Raw genomic sequence first — 20475 nt, 5'->3', positions numbered from 1 at the left:
TTTTTAGGTCCCTGGCTCTGATGCTGCTTCCCCAGCAGATGATGGCAGAAGAGATCACACTCTCCACAATAGACTTATAGAAGATATGCAGCATCTTGCTGCAAACACCAAAGGACCTAAGCTTCCTCAAGAAGTACAGTCTGCTCTGTTCCTTCTTGACGGCTTCACAGTTGCATTTCTACTCTAGTCTGTTGTCCAGGTGAACATCGAGGTATTTATACTCCTCCACCACCTCCACTTCTTCTCCCATGATAGAAATAGTTTTTGACTTATTCCTGTTTCTCTTAAAATCTACAATCATCTCTTTTGTTTTAGTCACGTTCAAAATGAGATGATTGTTTCCACACCATGCCACAAAGAGGTCCACCACCTTCCTCTACTCAGCTTCTTGTCCATCTATGATCCACCCCACGACTGCAGAATCATCTGAATATTTCTGCAGATGACAGGAGTCTGTCTTGTACTGGAAGTCTGAGGTGTACCGAGTGAAAAGGAATGGTGAGAGTACAGTCCCCTGTGGTGCTCCTGTGCTGCTGACTACCTGGTTAGACTCACAACCCTTCAGTCTCACAAACTGTGGTCTGTTTGTCAGGTAGTCTTTGATCCAGGAGATTGTTGAGGCCTCCACCTGAGTCTTCTGGAGTTTCTGACAAAGCAAATCAGGTTGGATTGTATTAAATGCACTGGAGAAATCAAAGAACATGATCCTCACAGTGCTGCTGGCTTTGTCCAGATGACAGTGGGTTTGTTGAAGCAGGTGATGACATCTTCAACTCCAACTCCTCAGCAATAAGCAAACTGAAGGGGGTCCTGATGGTTTAAAACACGTCACCCAACTGTGCAATTTTTTTAAAAACAGTCACCACACCACCAAAGCAACCACGGGCAGCGAGGAGCTCCGCTAAATCTGCTGAAGAATTACTTGGACTGTTGACTCAGTTTTAATAGATGGCATCAATACGAAGCAAAACCAAACCAGAAAAACTCCAGGTACATTCCACATGGCTCAAAGATTTTAGTCCTGTTGTGGGAGCCTCAGATGTTCTCGGTTCAATTCCCATTCAGGAGGACCTACTGTGCATTCTGGAAAATATTTAATTTGCCACATCACATGGATCTGATCTGATCTGATTTAGTTCCCAAACAAAGTGATGATACCCTGTTTGTTTAGTGTTGATGAAAACTCTAGAAATGTAACTCTGGAAAAACAATAGAAATTAAAAAAGGAACATTTGCAGCAGCCCTCTCAACATTAGGTATCTGGTCATAATGCTATGGCTTATATAGTGTTTAAGATGGTGTAGGTTGAAGATAATTGTCCACACAGCTGCCAGCTGAGTTTTTGTCAAGGTAAGGATTTCAAGAAAGTTAAAATACCACAACTGTAGCAATTATAGCAACCAAATGTCACCTCAATGTCTTCAAATGTTAGAAATGGAAGCTCTGGCAGTCAGCAAGCAGCAGGTCTGCCTCCCTGTGTGACCTTTGGTCAAGAGTCTAACCAGAGATAACAAGATGTACATTTCTTTTGTTGAGATGGGAGAAGCTAATTAAAATAAGGGTGTCACTTTAGACATTCCTCTGCCATACTGGGACTTTATGAAAAGACCACTGAAGAACCCTTGGTCCAGGAAAACAAAACTGATCAGAAAAAGATTCAAATTACCATTTGAAACAGTTTCTGTGTCAGTCATTTTGGGTTACTTTGATAGGGCAAACTTACAAAAGGCAGACACAAACACTGCATTAAAGAGAGAGTCAAAACAACAGAGGCATGCCAGTTGGGGATCAAACTTAAATTTATCATCAGTATAAGAAACGGCCTTCCTTGTGCTCCTGCTCTGCTCCTAATCCCTGTCCAGGTGTGTCTGCTTTTGGCCCAAAAAGCATTCAGGCGTTCTTTGACAGGAGCTGAAATGACAGCCATCTTCATTCCTGTCACTCATTAATTTTTATCTATCCACCCATCAATTATCTGTGCTCACCAAACTGTCTAGAGCCTGGGAAGAGACCTGCAAATCAGAATTATGTTCTGATGCACTTAGATTAATCACATTCGCAGGTACTCCTACAAGTTTTCCTATTGCATGTGTGTTTCTTTCATATAATTACACATATACATACATTCCTGAGCTTACTATTTTTTATTGCAATAAAAAACAGCACATAACTATAAAGCTGTGCTGCTGATGTGTGAAGGCCTCAGAGGTTTGTTAGAGAACATTAGTGAACAATCAGCATCATGAAGAGCAAGGAACACAGTGGATGGGTCAGGGAGAAAGCTATGGAGAGGTTTAAAAAATTATTGGGTTATAAAACAATTTCCCAAGCTTTGAGAATCTCATGAAAAAAAAAAAAAACATCTGGCACTGCTGTAAATCTATCAAGGCATGATCTTCCACTTAAACTGACTTAGAGAAGCAGCCAAAAGGCCCATAGTAACTCTGAAGGAACTGCAGAGATCCACAGCTCACGTAAGAAAATCTGAGACCAGACAGGTTTTAGAGATGCACTCCACTAGCTATGTAGGACACAGTAAACATGAAGGAAGGACAGTACTGTGCCATGCAAAATGCCATGGTTGGAAAACTAACCCAGCACATCCCCCTGAACAATCTATTCGAACTGTGAAACATGGTGTTGGAAGCAGCATGGTGTGGGGATCTGCAGCTTTTTCTGCAGCATGGACTGGGAAGCTGGCCAGAGTTGATGGGCAACTCAAGTTCCCACAAAACAAACCTAAACTTAGAGCCAGAGCTACAATGAAACGGCTAATAACAAAAGATAGTCATGTGTTAGAATGGCCTAGTTAAAGTTCAGGGATAAATCCAATTGAGAATCTGTGGCAAGATTTGAACGTCACTGTTCACAGATACTCTCTATGCATTCTGACTGAGCTTGTGCTGTCTTGCTAAGAAGAATGGGTACAAATTTCAGTCTCTAGATGGCTGCTAGACACATACCCCAAAAGGCTGTAACTGGAGCCAAAGCTGGTTCTACACAGCATCATCTCGGCTGAAAACCATGTTTGGAGTCTGTCGCATAAAATACATTAAAGTATGAGGTTGTATAGTGAAAAACTGAGAAAAGTTCAAGGATGACAAATAGTTTTGGAGGGCACTGTTTATAATAAACTGTAGTCTTTGTACTTACCTGTCACATCGCATCATGCTGGGGAAATCACCTTGCTCTCACAAGAGGCGGACCTACCTTCCTTTCCTTGCCTGTCTTTTTGAATCAGTAGTTCTACCACTGAATGATCCCACAAAGCTGTAACATTACCTTGGATGTGCTTGTTCTCTTATCGTACTGATCTAAGCCTAAGCCTTTAGTATCAGGACCATTTCTCCAACCAGGAGAGAAGGCTTTCATTTGTGCTCCTCAACCATGGATGCATGCAACAGCTTGTCAGTACTGTTTTACAGAATGTCCAAACCTCTGGGGAAGGTGAGACGGCGGGTTCAAAACCTTCGGATCCCCTCATCCTCGTATTGTGACTATGCAGCCAGCGGATCCAAGTTAGACCTGAGCCACAACGAGAGCGCTCGATTTGCAGCAGACTCTCTGCTTTGTCAGGGCTTGGAGGGGTACCACAACATGTTGAAGGCAGAGGGAGAGGTGGATTTTCTATCAGAGCTGGAGAAGGATTACGTCCTACAGAATGGAAGCAATGCCAACACAGGTTTGAGATGTTCCCATGTTTAAAGGCTTATTTTTCTTACTCCTTGAAGCCTGTTTGTGCTTTAGGTTTATACAGCCATTTGTTGTTAACAGATGAAGCAGGTGAAAAAGATAAGATGGACATAGAGTTTGATTGCCGGTCCCCATTTTCTTCAGTATTAACAAACAGTGTGGAGTATTTGGACGAGAAGAGCCATGAAGGTAATTAAGAACTTGTTTTATTGCAGCCATAAATCCCTCAATATCGGATCACTGTTTAGGATTTTCTGAATTTCTTCTGTCTTCAATTTTTTGTCTACTCAGATGTGAAATCAGCTGCTCCTCTCTCAGATGATCCCAGTGCTGAGGTTTTTTTCCAATCTGACAGCAGTGCAGCTGCCATGAAAGATCTGGTCAGACAGTTCCTCAGAAAGGCTAAACTGGTATGATAGGAGGTGTGTTTGTGTGCTTCTCTCTGCATGTCTGTATGTGTGACAGAGCACATGACATGAACGCCTGTTTCTGTGAGCAACAAGTGTCTGTGCTAATTAAAAAATCACATGGTTGGGAGTATGTGAGTGACGGTGGGTGTGTGTTCAGGCCCTGGCTATAGTAATGGACAGCTTCAGTGACCCAGAGCTGCTGTGTGATCTTCTCGAGGCGAGCAGGAAGAGAAATATTTCTGTTCATCTTCTGCTGGATCATCTTAACCTGAAGGTGTTTGTTAACGTGTGGCAGGAACTCAAACTCATCAGCAAGAACTTCCCTGTAAGTTTTTCTTTGCTGTCATCATGGGATTTCCTTGTGATTAAATTATTTTTATTTTTACTCATGCAAGTTGTGTTTGCTAGTTAGCAAAGGAACCTTGAACTTTTTTCCACTTTACAACCAGTGAAACTGATGTGTGATAGACCAACACGAAGTAGTGTATAAATGTGAACTGGAAGAAAAATGATACACAATTTTATTTTTTTCTTCAAATAAAAATCTAAAAAGTGTGACATGCATTTTAATTCAGCCCTCTTCACCATGACATCCCTATATAAGTAAAAATGACCCAGTCCACATGTTTGTAATCAAATCTCAGTTTGAAGAATATGAGACAACAAACAGCATCATGAAGACAAAGGAAAACAGCAGACAGGTCAACAATAAAGTTGTATGGAAATTTATTTCAGGGTTTTGTTATAAAACAACATCCTAAGCTCTGAAGATCTCATGGAGCACTATCCAACCTATCGTCCAAAAACAGCGGAAGGGTCTGGCAAATCTGTGATCCAACAAAGACGTAGATGTCCACCTATACTGACAGGCCAGACATAGTGAAGGATTATTCAGAGAAGCAGTCAAGAAGCCCATGGGAGCTCTAGAGGAGCTGCAGAGATCCACAACTCAAATTGAAGAATCTGTTAACCAGACAGTCAGTGGTCATGTAATCCACAAATCTCCTTTAAAAATTGTTGCTTTAATTTAAAAAAATAGAAAATCCACAAACCAAGTAGGGGACACAGCAAAAATATGGCAGAAGATGCTCTGGTCAAACCAAATATCAGAATTTTGCAAAACGGTTTGTGTTGAGGAAACCTACCACCCTCTGTGAAATGTGGTAGTGGCAGCATCATGCTGTGGACATTTTCTTTTCTTTAGCAGGACAGAAAATCTGGTCAGTTTGTTCAAATGTGGAGATAGTGGGCGGTTTGGCAAGGAATGCAAAGCTGGTAAGATGTGCCCCACAAAACTCACATCAGTAGTTCCATTGCAAGGTGGTTCTACAAATTAGGGACTGAAAACAAATGCATGCCACTCTTTACAGAGATTTTCTATTAAAAATGCTGAAAACCGTGTATCATTTCCTCCCACCTAACAGTTATTTTGAGTTGGGTTGTCACATAATATCTCACTAAAACACATTTAAGTTATTGGTTGAGACATAAAGATGAAAAAAATCAATATGAATGCTTTTGCAAGCTACTGTATGCTTATGAAAGTTAATGTGTGTGTGTGTGTGTGTGTGTGTGTGTGTGTGTGTGTGTGTGTGTGTGTGTAGAAGGTGTCAGTACGGAGTGTCCCAGGTCAGACCTACTGTGCAAAGACAGGCAGGAAGCTGACAGGTCAGATTGCAGAGAGTTTTATCATCGCTGACTGGGATGAGGTGCTGACTGGTACATACAGGTACATCTGCACACACAAACACTGTGTTTTGTATAAGAAAGAGGGAACATCCAGAAAGCATTCCCATTTCTCTATTAATGCTTCCACTTTTGTAAAACTTTTTGTAAGATGTTCTTGTTTTTGTTGTTCTTCTCAGTTTCACATGGCTGTCCGGGCAGGTCCATCATAATATTCTTGTTCTTATTAAAGGCAGCTCGGTCTCACATTTCCAACAGGAGTTCGTCAGACTTAACTCCAGCTCCAAGCCAGTCCCTGGCTTTGTCACTTTTATCACTCTGCCACAGTCCCTTTGTCTTTACTCCACATCAAATAAACCTCAAAACACTGTTCGAAAGAAAAGAGACACTGGTTTAAACACAGAGAGAATAGCTCCACAGCTGCCTTTGAGGCCTTTGGTTCAACCAGGAGCAGAGTACAAGATGCAAAGTGTAACTGTGGGAAAGCCTCAGCACACATTGCGAGTAGCCTGTACCCAGCTTGAAGAAAGAGCAAAGGTGGATCAGAGGGAGAGGAATCAAAACCAGTTCCGTGGTCACCAAACTCTTCCTGATCCTAACGTTTTCTCTGACATTCAGTCTCAGCTTCACAGCACTCCTGTCATCACCACAGCTGGGAAGAATGTAGAGGTACAAAAGCCACACACTCTAAATGCTATATCTCCAACACATGGGCCGCAAAGGAATGAACATTATCAATCAGCTTTAAAGAAGAAAAACAGTCTCACTCACCTAGATAGAAGCACGGAGGAAGTTTTCCCTCAGCAAAGGAACAGGAACATCTTGACAGAACCTTCAGGGTTCACACCAGGAATAGAAACACAAAGAAACCAATGGGATTCCTCACTAAATGTTTATCCAAAGGTGGAACCTCTCTGTGATCAATCAAAACTCCTCTCACCTCCAACGTCCCAGCAAATACAATCCAAGCCCAGCCATCAGATCACTTTCAGCAGCCCCAGAGAGCAGATGTCCAAGCTCCAACCCAACATCTCCTTTCAAGAAACCAGCAAGCAGGATGAGTTCATGAAGCAGTACCAGGGTCCTTTAAACTCACCCTTTTATGCAGTGCCCTCTTGTGTAAAACCAACCCCTCCAGGAATAGGAACTTGTCTCAGTCCTCAGCGACAGGCAGACTCCAAACAATTCCTGTCAGATGTACAAACCAAGATGCATCTCTATCCTGTCACCTCCCAGTTAAATCTCACTCAGAGAAGGCACTGGAGCCTACAGAAGGCTACAGGACCCAGAGTGATAGGTTGCTACAACTCCTTCAGTGGTACACATGTGATGGGGCAGGGAGGCTGGCGACCCCTCCAGGACAGCCTGAACACATCCCCGGGAAGAAGCCTGAGCATGATGGAGAGATGCACCGTAGGCTACAGAGGAGCAGGACTACACCCAAACTGAGTATAAATATATATTAGGTTTTAATGCAAAACCCCATGCAGCAACAACAAGGCTCCACCGTGCTGAGAGAGAGATTTAAGAGGTACTCAAGAAGCAGTCTGGAAAAACTCTGTGACTGAGAGAGGGAGTTACTGGGATGTGATAGACCAACTAAAAGTAATATGTAAATGTAAAAATGAAAGCAAAAAAATGACGTGATTTTAAAAGTGCAAACAAAAATCAAAAAACTGAAAAGAGAAGCATGCATTTATACTCTGGCGCTTTTACTCTGATACCCCTAAATAAAATTATTTGCAACCACCTGTCTTCAGAAGCCACATTCTTATTACATTGAGCCCATCTGTGTGTAATTACTTCTCAGTGTAAATACAGCAGTTATGTGAAGGTCTCTGAGGTTTGTTCGAGAACATTAATGAAGAAACAGCATCACAAAGACCAAGCAACACAGAAGGCAGGTCAGGGAGAACGTCTTGGAAAGGTTTAAAGCAGGATTAGGATAGAAAGCAGTATGGCACAACCACAACCCAACAAGGACCTGCTTGTCCAGGGAAGGAGAGCATTAATCAAAGAGGTGGCAAAGAGGCCCATGGTTACTTTGGAGGAGCTGCAAAGATCAACAGTTCAGGTGGGAGGTAGGATAGAAATGAGTAGTGATGGCAAGAACAAAGCAATTGTTGAAAGAATGTCATAAAAAGTCTAAGTTAAATTATGCTTTAACCCATTTAGAGGACATAACAAACATGGAAGAATGTGCTCTGCTCAGAAAAGATGCAAAAATTGTTATGTGGTGGAAAATGAATTAAGAACCTTTGCATTATTTTGGTTCCATCCTCTTCACTTCCTGTTGGTCTGTCACATACAATCCCAAGGAAAACAAGTTGAAGTTTGTGGCTGTAAAGTGTAAAACAATTGCAAATAATTCAATGGGTATGAGCACTGTCTGTAACTACCTATCAATTCTTAGTAATTTTGTCTTAAGCGAACAGGAAATGATTGGGAATAATTAAGTGATCTGTTTCTGTTAAGATGGATATGTAAGAATGAGCAGCAGCAGACAGACCAGAGATTATGGTGTTTTCAGAGTGCTAACATTTTCCACCGCCCTTTTTCACCTTTTATGGAAGATTGTCTGCCTGTTCGTTTTTTCGTGATGTAAAATAACATTCGTTGTCAATCGCCACAACATTTTCTCGTGATTTTAAACAGTCTTTATGGTTTATGTTATTTACATGATTGGGTCTTCTTACTTTTTTAAATAAGAGAATCAGAGGGAGAACTAATAGCTCGACTGTATAAAATTTTCCTCCTCAATCATAAAACCAACAAGCTGGCTTTTCTTGTGTCATTTACTGCTTTGTGGTGACCAGTACACACAACTCTCCTTACTAGATCTGACCAGAGCAACTGATGTGAATGTTTTTAATTCCAACCAATTGCATCAAGTCACTGACTTTGTAGCAATCCCTCCTCCTTTTTTACATCATAATAAACCTTAGTAAGATGCATGCAAAAACCCAGAATCTGACGTTACTTTGGTTTGAGCCCCGAGGCTCTTACTGTTTTCATTTATCAAAACATTGGAAATCGTATTGTTTTTATTTTGATTGTGATTACATTTTCCATAAATATATAGTAATAAGTATAGACTTTTACAACAAATATATTATAAAAACACATTTATTAGTTTGGGGATATGACAATTCATAGAGTCAATAAAGCAACCAAGACATAGATAATAAAATATAAACAAGACTGATCACTTACAGTGCACATTGTGTTGTACATGTAATACTCAGAGGTACCATGAACTACTTCATTTACATTACTTGTATTTTGGCCGTCAAATAACACTACATATACTGCAACAGTGTTATTGATCCTTTTTTAAGTATCTAGAATAAATATTTGTTTGAAACATCTTCAGCGTGGTCTCAAATCTTCTCCTGTTTGCCAGCATCGATGCAAACATTTATTACAGGAGTATTAAGATTTAACTGGTGGCCCATCAGTCTGTAACACTCCTGTCAGTAAAACTCTGTTCCACCAACGCTCCCTGAAGCTCTGCAAACACACAGAGGACAGGCTCTCCCCATCCTGGTAGTCCTCCCTCATCTTCTCTGGGATCAGGTCCTCTGACATCACCTGGATAATCAAAGAAACAGAAGGTGTTACTGTGTTTAAAAGAGCCAGTGAAAGCCTCTAGACTCGGAATAAAGCAACGCGTCATGCTTGGGTTCCCACCTCAATGAGAGCCTGGATTGTTGTTTCTTTAGGATTTAGTTGTTGTAGCACTTCCTCTGTAATCTGTAGAGCCTTTTCACCTCGCTGCAACACAAAGGAAGACTGCTGCTGCCGGAGGATTCTCAACAGGAGTCTGGAGGAGTAACCACATACAGGATGATGTACACTCAGAGACTAAATCTGAAGCCTGTCATTTCTTGTCTCATGCTGCTGTATTAATAAATGTTTAACTGTTACATAATAGCTAACTTTGTTTTCAGCTTGTTTTAATGTGTTTAATGTTTTATTAGCTGGGTGTGATGTAAGCTTTGTTAATTCAGCAGCTTTATTTGAAAGCTTTACCTTGTCCTAATAAAACAGATGCAAGCTCTTAGCCAGACTCTGTCCTCAGTGAGCTCTGCTGCCCCCTCCTGGTTCTCCTCTGCCTCTCCATTCACAGCCTCTGATGCAACTTCCGGTACATAGGGACATATTATTTATCGAAATATTTAATTAAACTGATACATGCGGAAAAAAAATGTTTTTACTTACAGAAGTGAACTGTACCTGTGTTTGAGTCATTGTCCAGCAGCTTTAAATATGTCTGTCCCAGGCTAAACCAGTGCCAGGGGTTAAAGGGCAGCAGGCTGCACAGCTGCTGCAGACAGGACATCTGTGTACCCACAGAGCCAAAGTGCTGGTAGATACTGACCTTAAGGACATGTTCAGATTTAAAACTATGATTAAACTTGATAATAAAAAAAATCAGAATTATGAACCAAAATGTTTTATTGTCTACAAACTTTAAGCAGCAGGAGACTGGTGAGGTGGCAGGTGTTGGCGGCGTCTTTGTTCTGCGAATAAAGAAGCAAACTAAATCAAGCTGTTTAGAGAAACTGTTTACCACTATCATTTATAGGAAATGCAAAAAGTTCATTTTATTGGTTTTATTTAGAAACTCTAAAATCTGCTAATTCAGTGCATAAATTCACCTTTAATTTCACATTACATTGAATACTGAAAATATATTCTGTAATAGGTCAAAGATAAGCCAGACAATATTTTATGTTAAAAAGTTAAAAATGGAGAGTTACAGAAGCATATGTCCTAGTTACAGATAGGAAATCCAACTAATAAATCACCTTGATCACAAAAGGGTCAAAGGATTATTTATAGATATCCAGATTTACTGGAGCTCCAAAAAGCCTCCCAGAAGGAAGAGTTCAATTCTACTGGGTTGTAGGTGAGACTGGCTGGCTTTGGCTCCTAATGTTTTCCTCATACATGTTCAAGAATGTTTTACAAAATCTTCTGCAATTTAGTCAGTGGATGTTCAGGTTAATATAACACATTATCATGCAGGGACGGACACAAAGTTTTCCCCCAGTATTTTGTGTTTTTATGGTGAAACGGAGTTATCTTTTTTTTTTTTTGCAATACATTCAAAGCCCCACAAATACTACTCTAGAAATAAAGCTTAGTAAAAATAGGCTACTATATTAAATGAAGTATAACACAAATAATTAATTGAATCTTATTTTTATGTAAGCTGATATTTACGATTTGCTCATGGAACCAACAGTGGGAAAGGTTTTTCAAAAAGCCAAAGTATCAACCTCAACCATCAGTCAGTTTTAATGTTTTTGCCATCACGATAAATCACAACTCAGAGATGTCATAATTGTACATTAATAATAGCATCTCAAAAGAGAAAATCCTTTAAAAATAAAATTGTGTACACAATTTCCACAATGTTTGGGCTAAATCCAAAACTGTTAGGGCTGCAAAGCAAGAAGAGGCATGCAGAGCACATCCTTTTCCACATATTTTCCATCAAACTAAGGTTTCTGCCAATATATGTACCAAAGTATATAAAATAATTTACAACTTCAAACATCTCACCTTGATTGTTAGAGCCTGCAGGTCATTTTCTCCTACTGAGAACTCCTAAAAAGCTAGTAGCACAACTCCTGTAGAGCTAACACATGATCAAAATAGAACTGTCCTTCTGTAGAGCTACCAAAAGCTAAGTCATTCTCTTACTTACCTAAACAACCTGAAGTGATTATAATGGACCTTGAATTTAATTGTACAAATAGGGAAGAGCAATGGTGATAGGACTATACCCTGTGGTACTCCTGTATTCAGCAAGATCTCATCTGCCTCAGTACTAGCAAGAATTACCCACTGAGGACAATCAATCTTCAATAACCACCAGTCATTGCTACTAAATGTCTATTTGTATTGAGTTAAATGCAGATATAAACCCTATAAACAGTACTCTGGCATAATAAGCAGACCTACTACACTGCTAAACATAGTTACAGCCGCACCCTCTGTGCACCTCTGGCATTTCTATGCAGACAAATAGTCTGCTTAAAGAATTTTACTACTCAAGATAAGTTATCTGCTTTACAATTTTCATTCATTTTACATGAGACGGACATGACTGCAATGGTCTTAATGCATTTAACTCCGTAGCTCCAGATTCCTGTAGGAACGAACATAACGTTTGATGACTTCCAGAATGTAGGAACTATGAATCTGTGAAGAAGAAGTAGACGAAATAATCTAGTTAAAATGCCTTTCATTACAAAGATAAGCCGATATTTAATTTTCACCACACGGCATGGATGTTACGATTACTTTTTGCCTTCAGTCTATAGTAATGTAAATGCTGGCTTTTTAAAGATTTGAAAACATATCTGGAATGATCATTTTGCTAGCCTCATACCATATTTGTCTAATTCATATTTGCCAAAATATGATTTAGGCGGGGCAGCACGGTGGCACAGTTGGTAGCACTGTTGCCTTGCAGCAAGAAGGTCCTGGGTTCAATTCCCAGCCTGGGGTCTTTCTGCAAGGAGTTTGCATGTTCTCCCCATGCATGCGTGGGTTCTCACCGGGTACTCTGGCTTCCTCCCACAGTCCAAAGACATGCTTGTTAGGTTAATTGGTCACTCTAAATTGCCCTTAGGTGTATGAATGAATGTGCATGGTTGTTTGTGTGTTGCCCTGCGATGGACTGGCGACTTGTCCAGGGTGTACCCTGCCTCTCACCCATAGACTGCTGGAGATAGGCACCAGCTCCCCTGCAACCCACTATGGAATAAGTGGTAGAAAATGACTGACTGACTGATTTAGGCAATTGCGCTATGAGACTAGTGATTTATGGTTTATGTCCAATAGATGTGAAATGATGTAATATTCAAACTACTCCACATTCAAATTGCAAACTAGTTTCTTTATTTATGATTTGTCAAAAATTAATATCCATTAATTGAACGTCATAAGAGTTCTTGACTAAAATCAACCAAAACAATCCCTGATCAGTTAGAGATTTTCCTTGAACAATATGTAAATAACTATGATAGACGGCCATATCAGGAAAATCCTGCTGGAAGGAGGTTTACCAATAATTCAGCTAACTCCAGCGCCTGTTCCCTTTGTCCCAGCCTGGTGTAGCATCGAGCCATTCCCTCCAGGACATCTCGCCTGATGGTCAAGTTGTTGTCTGCGATCCACTGCAGGCAGCTGCTGTATGCATCCAGGGCTCTCTGAACAGGGCAGCATGAGACCAAATGAAAGTCCAGCAATTTCTTGGCTTTACATTTAAACAGCTGCTGGTTTTAATGGTGTTACTGCAGTAAAAGCATGAAAGATGAATTCCATCAATTCACATATTTACATTTTACAAAGCCAGTGGTTAAAAGACTAAAAATTTGTTTGGCCTGATTTCATAAAAACCTTCACTGCGTGATGCCTAAAGGCTTTTCTGGTTAATCAGAAAACCTGTATTTATGTGTATAAATAATTATTTTGGATATTACGAAAACATTTCTTCTCTCCACAAGCCCTGTTTGTTATCCCACCAGCAAAACATTTAAATTAGAACTAAAAAAGCGTTTTGGCAAATTTCTCAAGGGAAGGCTTTCATATTACATGCAAATTTTGTTGCAACGTTGCAGCTAGAGTTCAGTTCTGCAAAATTTGCTGGGTAAATAACCTTTCAGTGAGTGAAAGAAAACTAAACAAATTTAGCTACCTGATAATTCCCTTGTCTCAAAGCCAGGTCACCTCTGAACTTGAACACTTTCTGCTTCTCCAAAGAGTCGTCCGTATTTAGAGCGGTGCTCTCACAAAACCACTGCAAGAAACAAGAGGACAAACCTGAAATATTAACTGCAGAGGGCAAATATCTATTTCAGAGTCAGAAAACAACAAAAAAATATAATGAAAGTACGAACTGTCATAATCTGCATTTCCAGTGATTTCTAAGTAATTTTAAAAATATGACTGTGAGTTTTTCACCTGTAGTTGCACTGTTAGAATGATGAGAACAATAGAATGGCCCGGTTCAATTGAGGACCAAGCCCATCCTGTGCTGGTTTGGCAGGGTCTGGAGGTGTGGGGATGGCCTGGGGGTCTCTAACAGCACCATGGGAAGACTGGCGGGGGGGGTTGCCCTCCCCTTTGGTGGGGTGTTGCATGTGTGGGTGCTCGTCTCGGATTGATGGGCTCCAGTTGGGTGGCCATGGGTCAAAGGGCTCTGGTGGGCATTCCTCCATCTTGATCTGCACGGTGAGGGATTGGTGTCCCTTGTCTTACCCTGTGCCTCTTTGGCCTGGGGGCTGCTGCTCTTGTGCTTCATTGATGAACTACCTCTGTGCGGGGTGGCAACCAGGTCTACCTTGGGCTGCTGTGGCCTGCCAGAGCTGAGTCCACCTGTCCTTTGGTGCTCATGGGTGCTGTGTGTTGCAGACCTTCTACCGTTCTCATCATTCTAACAACAGTGCAACTACAGGACAGAAACTCAATCACGTTCACCTGCTCAAAAAACACAATTATTTCTATACATACGCTCAACCACCCACCACTGTACACAGACACACACACACATAGATAATCCAAATAGTTGGAGGTCAGGTTACTATTACATCAATGTGGCCTGTCTACTTTGATGCTGAATCCAGTCTTGATTTAATAAAGTTATCCACACAATGAGGCTTTCATCTTGAGATATCCTTTTTGTAGAGCAAATCTGCCCTGACACATGATGGCAACCAGCTTTTCTATATGGTATGCCTCAAATGCCAACACAGGACGTGAAAAAAATACAATAATCACTTTCATTACATGTATAGAATTCAGTGAAAGTATCTTTTTGGAGCTAAGTAGAATCTTGAGGGTAAATTGACCACAGACCACCTCACAGAATACAAAATAGCAGGCCAGACATGTCCTTGAAAAAAGGTTTGGTCAGCTACAGTACTCTGGTGTGATTAAACCCTCACTAGTAAAAGCCACTGATTATAAAAAGACAACTGAGAACAGCATATTTACTGAACAATTCCCTAACATAAGGTAGACTATTCTGATAGGTTTGGGTGAAAGTGCTGATGCATGCTTGTGTACATCGGATTAACAATCATAAAGAGCAGAATTTAGATCTATCTGAATGCTGAAAGAATGTTTGTGTTTCAAATTGCATTTGTTTTTTACAAGCAGTAGCACCAGCTCTTCTATAGTTTTCCAAAGCCACAGTCAAGCAGGGACCGGTGCTGATTCAAGTGCTAAAGGACCCCCAGCATCAACACGACCTCTGTAATTCGCTATGGTGAATTACAAGGAGAGGGGCTTATGACAGGGCGCTTTTAGTCTCTCCATAGGGTGCCCGTTTGTTAGGTCTCCGAGCCACTGCTCTCAGATATTATTGTTGACCTCCTTTTCTACACTGGACAAATCACCACATACGTTATTTCCTTTATACACTCAAATTTAAGCTGGAAGCTTTGCGATAACTAATTTCCAATTCACTGATGCTTGGATTCGCCATTCCAAACTAAGTTAATTACTCTGCTGCAACGGTGCATTCTGTTTGCCTTTATATAAAAACATTTTCTCTGTGTAAGTCATGGAAATGAAGCCAACTACCATAAGCTGTAAACTCAAAGCCAACTGAAAAGGAAAATTTGTACAAATTATGCTACATGTCCTTGCAATGAACAGTGACATTTTATCATGCAATACCAACAGCTTGAAATATTTTAAGTGAATAGTCCAATACAAAAATTCATCTTTAACACCATAAAAGTCTGTTTGCCTTATTTAATATTGCCATTTGTGTCACTGCTTACTTGCACCATGCAGCCTAATAAACCTGATGCATACATTTACATTCTTCAGATTTAACACCTTTACTTGTGTAATCCATCATTTCTTACTTTATACTTTTCAAAACTCAGAATCAGAAAAAACATTATTGCCAGGTAGTGTTTCAGTACTAGTCTGGTCCGTGTAACACTGATGAAATACAGCGAGATATTTTAAGGCACATGATTGATTTTTACAAACACAGAGACTTTGGACAAAAGTTCACGGCGCGGCGCTGATGGTGTAGGGGTTAAGCGCGCGACCATATATGGCGGCGGCAACAGTCTTTGAAGAGGCCGTCCCGGGTTCGAGTCCCGGGTTCGAGTCCCGGACCCCCCCCCCACTCTCTCTCTACAACTCTTTCCTGTCTGCCTACTGTTAAAAAAGAAAGGCCACCAGTGCCGAAAAATTATCTAAAAAAAGAATAGCACACAGTTCGCCATCCTCCTGCAGAGTCTCACCTCTGGTTCACACAGTTTGGCGTTATAAGACGACAGAGACTCACACACCCGCTCCCTGGGCTCTGAAAACACAGAGTCATCAAAGGTGCTGCCGAATATCTCCATCCCGAAACAAAAGGTTTGCTATAACCGAATAATTAAGCTCAGTTTCACTAGTTTGTTTCTGACGACAGTCACTCAGTCCGTCGTGAGCTGCACCGAGGGAACATGAGTTTGGGAACTTTGGTTCCGGGAAGAAACGTTCCTCTGAATGTTGGGACAGGGAAATGAAGGACTGACTGATTTAACAGAACAGTTAAAATATTAATTCAAATGACGAACATGAAATATTACTTTGTGAAAGTATCAATATATTTGCAGTTTATTTATTGATATTTATTCAGTTTTTAACCCTTTTTGTGAGACTGGATGGTTCATGTGAACGCAACAACAAATCCTGGACTTTATGTTGAAATAAACTTCTGTCTATTATAGTTCAAGAAAGAACGACAAACTTTAATAGGAAATGCTATATTTCATTATTGTGATGTAATCCATGTCCAGTCAGTGTTGTTAAGGCTAAATTAAGTTATTTTATTGATTTTATTATTTTTATCTCAAGTTTGATTGTCTGCTTTTTATTTATGTGTCCTCGTGCCAGTATTTTTTATTATCTATAAAGCATTTTTGATTAAAAGGACTGTACAAATAAATCTATTATCATTATTAATTAACTTTTTATATTTATGAGTGAGGAGTACAGAGGACATGTAGTGTTTAGTGAGTTTGCTTATTGGCAGAGGGTTCCCTGTTCCGTTGATTATCTGCCTTTGTTATCTCACAGTATATAAGTTGGTTTTGTGTCTTTGTTCAGTGCTGGTTCCTTGTGTTCGTCACTCCTCGTTCTCGACCATGATTATGCTTTGTTTTGCTTTACCTTGGACATCTTATGCTACGCTTTGCCTTGGAGTAGCTGCAGTGATTTTTGTAAGTTTTTTGTATTTGGACTCTGGTTTGTTCCTGCAGCTTAGAGGAAATTGTGTTCCCCAGTCAGACATATCTAACTTTCTCAAACAATCATCTGCCACGTTTCTGAGTATGACACTAAACAGAGACACTAAGAAGAAAGTAAAAACCTGAGACAAAAAGACAAATGTTACATTAATCCAATATATCAGCATTAATTAAAAGCTTGATGGTTCCCTTAAAAACTTAAAACATTAGAAATTATTTTAGGTGTCTTTACATGGTGGGAGTTAATAAACATGGCTCACATACATTCCCTGAAGGTGAATAGGAGAGGTTAGGAGTTGAAGAGAGATGCCAATCCTGTAGGGAGAGGGAGCGTTTTAACGCACCCCCTAACTCACGTGCTTCATGTCCTGGATGGAGGGCTAAAGAAACGTGGGGAACGCCATCAGACCACATTTTAAACCACTCTTCCTACAGTTCTTTTGATAACTGTACAGACGCGACAACGTCCTCTGGAGCTACATAAATATCAGTGGTGACAATGTCTCATGTCGTACCCTCCAGCTTGTGCACACCAAAAAATGTGTTGCTGCCACATGAGAGTTGGGTGCCATTAGGAAGATGCACCTGTAGTCTGTCTGAACCACACAGAATGGTTGCGCCCATTTTGATCAACATGTCTCTGCCCAGTAAATTTACTGGTGTGTCTGCGGACACTAAGTAGCTGTGGTTCAAAAGTTGCCCTCCTATTTCAGTTCTTAGGGGCTTGGTGTAAGGTAGGACCTGTTTAGCCCCAGAAAACCCCATGACAGTGGTAGTCCTTGTGGAGAGGGTGGTAGGAGGGGCTTGTTGGATGGTTGAGCATGTAGCCCCAGTGTCCACTAGAAAAGGAAGACTTTGTCCATACACGTCACGGACAGTAAGGGGTCCTCAGTCCCTCTGTCCGGGGGGTTCTGTGGGGACCCTCAATGGTGGTCTGGCCAGAGACTGGGCTCATCCCAGGCTGGCAGTTGGAGTGAAGGTTGCTGCTGTTGGCCTCCACATGATGGACCACCTCGTCCCCTTTGTGGGTGTCTCGCAGGCCCTCCCATAGGTCCATGCCATCCATAACCCACATATGGACCGCGTTTGTAGGGACAATTCCTGCTCCAATGACCAGGCTCTTCGCAGTAATAGCACACATCAGCATTCCCCTAGTGGGCGCATTGACTGGGGGGGCTGGATACGCAGGGGTGGAAGCATTGACGGTCCGTGGAACGAAAATAGGAGTAGGCAAGGGTTGGGGGCCTGGGTACCACTGGCCGTTAAGGGCCATGACTACTGAGCCCTGTGTTGGCTGTGGGGTTTGTGGACTGTGTTGAGGAGCGGGTTGGGTGGGAGTTTGGTTAAGCTCGCAGTAATTGGTATGCGGCTGTGGGGGTAGAGATGAGACAAGAGGACCTGCAGAGTCAACAATCTGTTGGAAACGTTCTCTTATCTGATGCACGTTCCAATTGTCAAGAGGCAACCCTCTGTATGTGTCAAGAGAGGGTTCTTCATCTGTGGATGATTTAGAGGTACAATCGGATGAAGAGAAAGGATTTCCGGGAGATATATGACCGGACAGAGGTCCGGAAGACACAGTAGAGAAAGATGCTGTGGGGGGTGGTTGCGGTGGGGGAGCTAGAGAGTTTTGTTCAGGCAAACCAGTAATCCTCAGTCTGCCCCCAGAAATGTCCAATGTGGGGTAAAGGCCCACTGGAGTGGGAGAAAAAGATTCCTTAGTGGCGGATTTTGGAGGAGGAAGACCATATGGTGGCGGTTTATCTCCAGTGTGTGTGTTGGTGGGTGTTGTGTGGGGTTTGTCAAACATAGCATGTTTACCTCCCTGCCATATCAGCACCATTTGCGACCAAAACGTCTCATTCTTTGCCGCTTTATCTCTTGTTTCTTTAAACTTCCCTTTAAACCGTCCACTATTTTTGCATTTTTCCTCAGCCAACTCTCTTTCTTTCTTAGCCTTGTTCATATTCAGCCAAAACCACCTTCCCACGTTTTTTCAGCTCTTTTCATCAGTTCCATCTTTTTCAACCTCCTCCTGTATTTTCTGATTCATCTTCTTAATCACGGTGCACGGTGGTGGAGTTGGTAGCACTGTTGCCTTGCAGCAAGAAGGTCCTGGGTTTGATTCCTAACCTGGGGTCTTTCTGCATGGAGTTTGCATGTTCTCCCCGTGCATGCGTGGGTTCTCACTGGGTACTCCGGCTTCCTCCCACAGTCCAAAGACATGCCTGTTAGGTTAATTGGTAACTCTAAATTGCCCTTAGGTGTATGAATGAGTGTTTGTGTGTTGCCCTGCGATGGACTGGTGACCTGTCCAGGGTGTACCCTGCCTCTCGCCCATAGACTGCTGGAGATAGGCACCAGCTCCCCTGTGACCCACTATGGAATAAGCGGTAGAAAATGACTGACTGACTGATCTTCTTAATCAACTTTTCTACCTGTTTTTCTTCCTGCGTCTGCTGCACCAACTGCCTCACCACACACACCTGTTCCTTAAATGTTTTCCACACTGGTGCCTCTTCACCCCAACCTGAGTCATCTGTGTCCCGGTCAAATTCACCGTCCATCTGTATAAATTCTTCACCAAAAGTTGTAGCACCCTCAAACGTTTTCACACCTTCAAAAGTATTAGGTACCCTAAAAAGTTTTCACATTTTACAAAAGTATTCACACCCAAACAAGTATTAGCACTCTGAAAAGTATTGGCACTGTGAAAAGTATTAGCACTCAAAAAAGTATTAGCATTAAAAATAAGTATTTGCACTCAAAAAAGTATTAGCACCTAAAAAAGTATTAGCACTCTGAAAAGTATTCGCACTCAAAAAAGTATTAGCACCCAAAAAAGTATTAGCACTCAAAAAAGTATTAGCACCTTGAAAAGTATTCCCACCTTTCTTCACTCCACTCTGTTCATTCACTGGTCAACTGAGGCCGTCCAGAAAATATGGCACGCTGTGTCCCTGGTATCTGGACTATTTTGAGAGTGACATAAACACGTCTCAAGACACCTCAATTTTCCCCCAAACCAAGCAGCTTATCAGCACTCTGTCATTGTTGACACCAGTTAGGTTTCCATACAGGAATGCTGCATTTATTCACCTGCAATGAGAGTCTGGCGAACTGCTGCGCCTCTCTCCAGTCACACCGTATTTTTCACACACTCCTAACAAGTCTGTCTCACAGATTATCCCTTCTGTGAACAGCTCATCAATTTTATGTGTTTGTGTATTATGTACTTTTCTCTGGAGTCCACTAGATGTCCTCCAAGTCTAACTATTCTTGCTGAATTATCCTATTCCAGCTCATAGTTTTCTCATGCTGGTCTTGTTACAAATGTCATTTATAACTCACAGTCATGCTCTCACTGTTACTGATCTTACAGATTCATACAAACTGTTCACAGTAACTTA

The 20475-nt window shown here is 41.3% G+C and overlaps 2 protein-coding genes across 3 annotated transcripts; one reads left to right on the top strand and one right to left on the bottom strand.

Moving 5' to 3' along the window:
• Window positions 1-3426: 3426 nt before the first annotated feature.
• LOC124865584 (protein FAM83A-like) lies at window positions 3427-7538 on the top strand. The gene is made up of 6 exons (XM_047360785.1): window positions 3427-3682; window positions 3775-3882; window positions 3985-4103; window positions 4261-4428; window positions 5708-5832; window positions 5969-7538. The coding sequence occupies exons 1-6, from the start codon at window positions 3427-3429 to the stop codon at window positions 7236-7238; spliced, it is 2046 nt and encodes a 681-aa protein (XP_047216741.1). The 3' UTR covers window positions 7239-7538.
• A 1359-nt stretch (window positions 7539-8897) lies between these two features.
• Window positions 8898-16284, bottom strand: zgc:101716 (uncharacterized protein LOC492784 homolog). Of its 2 annotated transcripts, none has more exons than XM_047358354.1 (8): window positions 16073-16284; window positions 13504-13605; window positions 12872-13015; window positions 10262-10312; window positions 10011-10170; window positions 9822-9930; window positions 9480-9612; window positions 8898-9380 (listed from the first exon to the last, which is right to left on the bottom strand). In XM_047358354.1, the coding sequence occupies exons 1-8, from the start codon at window positions 16175-16177 to the stop codon at window positions 9222-9224; spliced, it is 963 nt and encodes a 320-aa protein (XP_047214310.1). In that variant the 5' UTR covers window positions 16178-16284; the 3' UTR covers window positions 8898-9221. The 2 variants fall into 2 exon arrangements, with proteins under 2 accessions (XP_047214310.1, XP_047214319.1); XM_047358363.1 differs by having other exon boundaries at window positions 10026-10170; window positions 16073-16282.
• Window positions 16285-20475: the final 4191 nt, after the last annotated feature.

The sequence above is a fragment of the Girardinichthys multiradiatus genome, chromosome 3 (assembly GCF_021462225.1).
Source record: "Girardinichthys multiradiatus isolate DD_20200921_A chromosome 3, DD_fGirMul_XY1, whole genome shotgun sequence".
NCBI lineage: Eukaryota > Metazoa > Chordata > Actinopteri > Cyprinodontiformes > Goodeidae > Girardinichthys > Girardinichthys multiradiatus.
Note: the sequence above shows the minus strand (reverse complement) of the source record. Positions and strands in the feature narration are given on the sequence as shown.

Coding starts and splice junctions, on each gene's coding strand:
- LOC124865584 (XM_047360785.1), top strand. CDS start 3,427: ATGTCCAAACCTCTGGGGAAGGTGAGACGGCGGGTTCAAAACCTTCGG. Junction 3,883..3,984: donor GGACGAGAAGAGCCATGAAG/GTAATTAAGAAC, acceptor TTGTCTACTCAG/ATGTGAAATCAGCTGCTCCT. Junction 5,833..5,968: donor GTGCTGACTGGTACATACAG/GTACATCTGCAC, acceptor TGTTCTTCTCAG/TTTCACATGGCTGTCCGGGC.
- zgc:101716 (XM_047358354.1), bottom strand. CDS start 16,177: ATGGAGATATTCGGCAGCACCTTTGATGACTCTGTGTTTTCAGAGCCC. Junction 9,931..10,010: donor CACAGGTACAGTTCACTTCT/GTAAGTAAAAAC, acceptor ATGTACCGGAAG/TTGCATCAGAGGCTGTGAAT. Junction 9,613..9,821: donor ATCTGTTTTATTAGGACAAG/GTAAAGCTTTCA, acceptor TTACTCCTCCAG/ACTCCTGTTGAGAATCCTCC.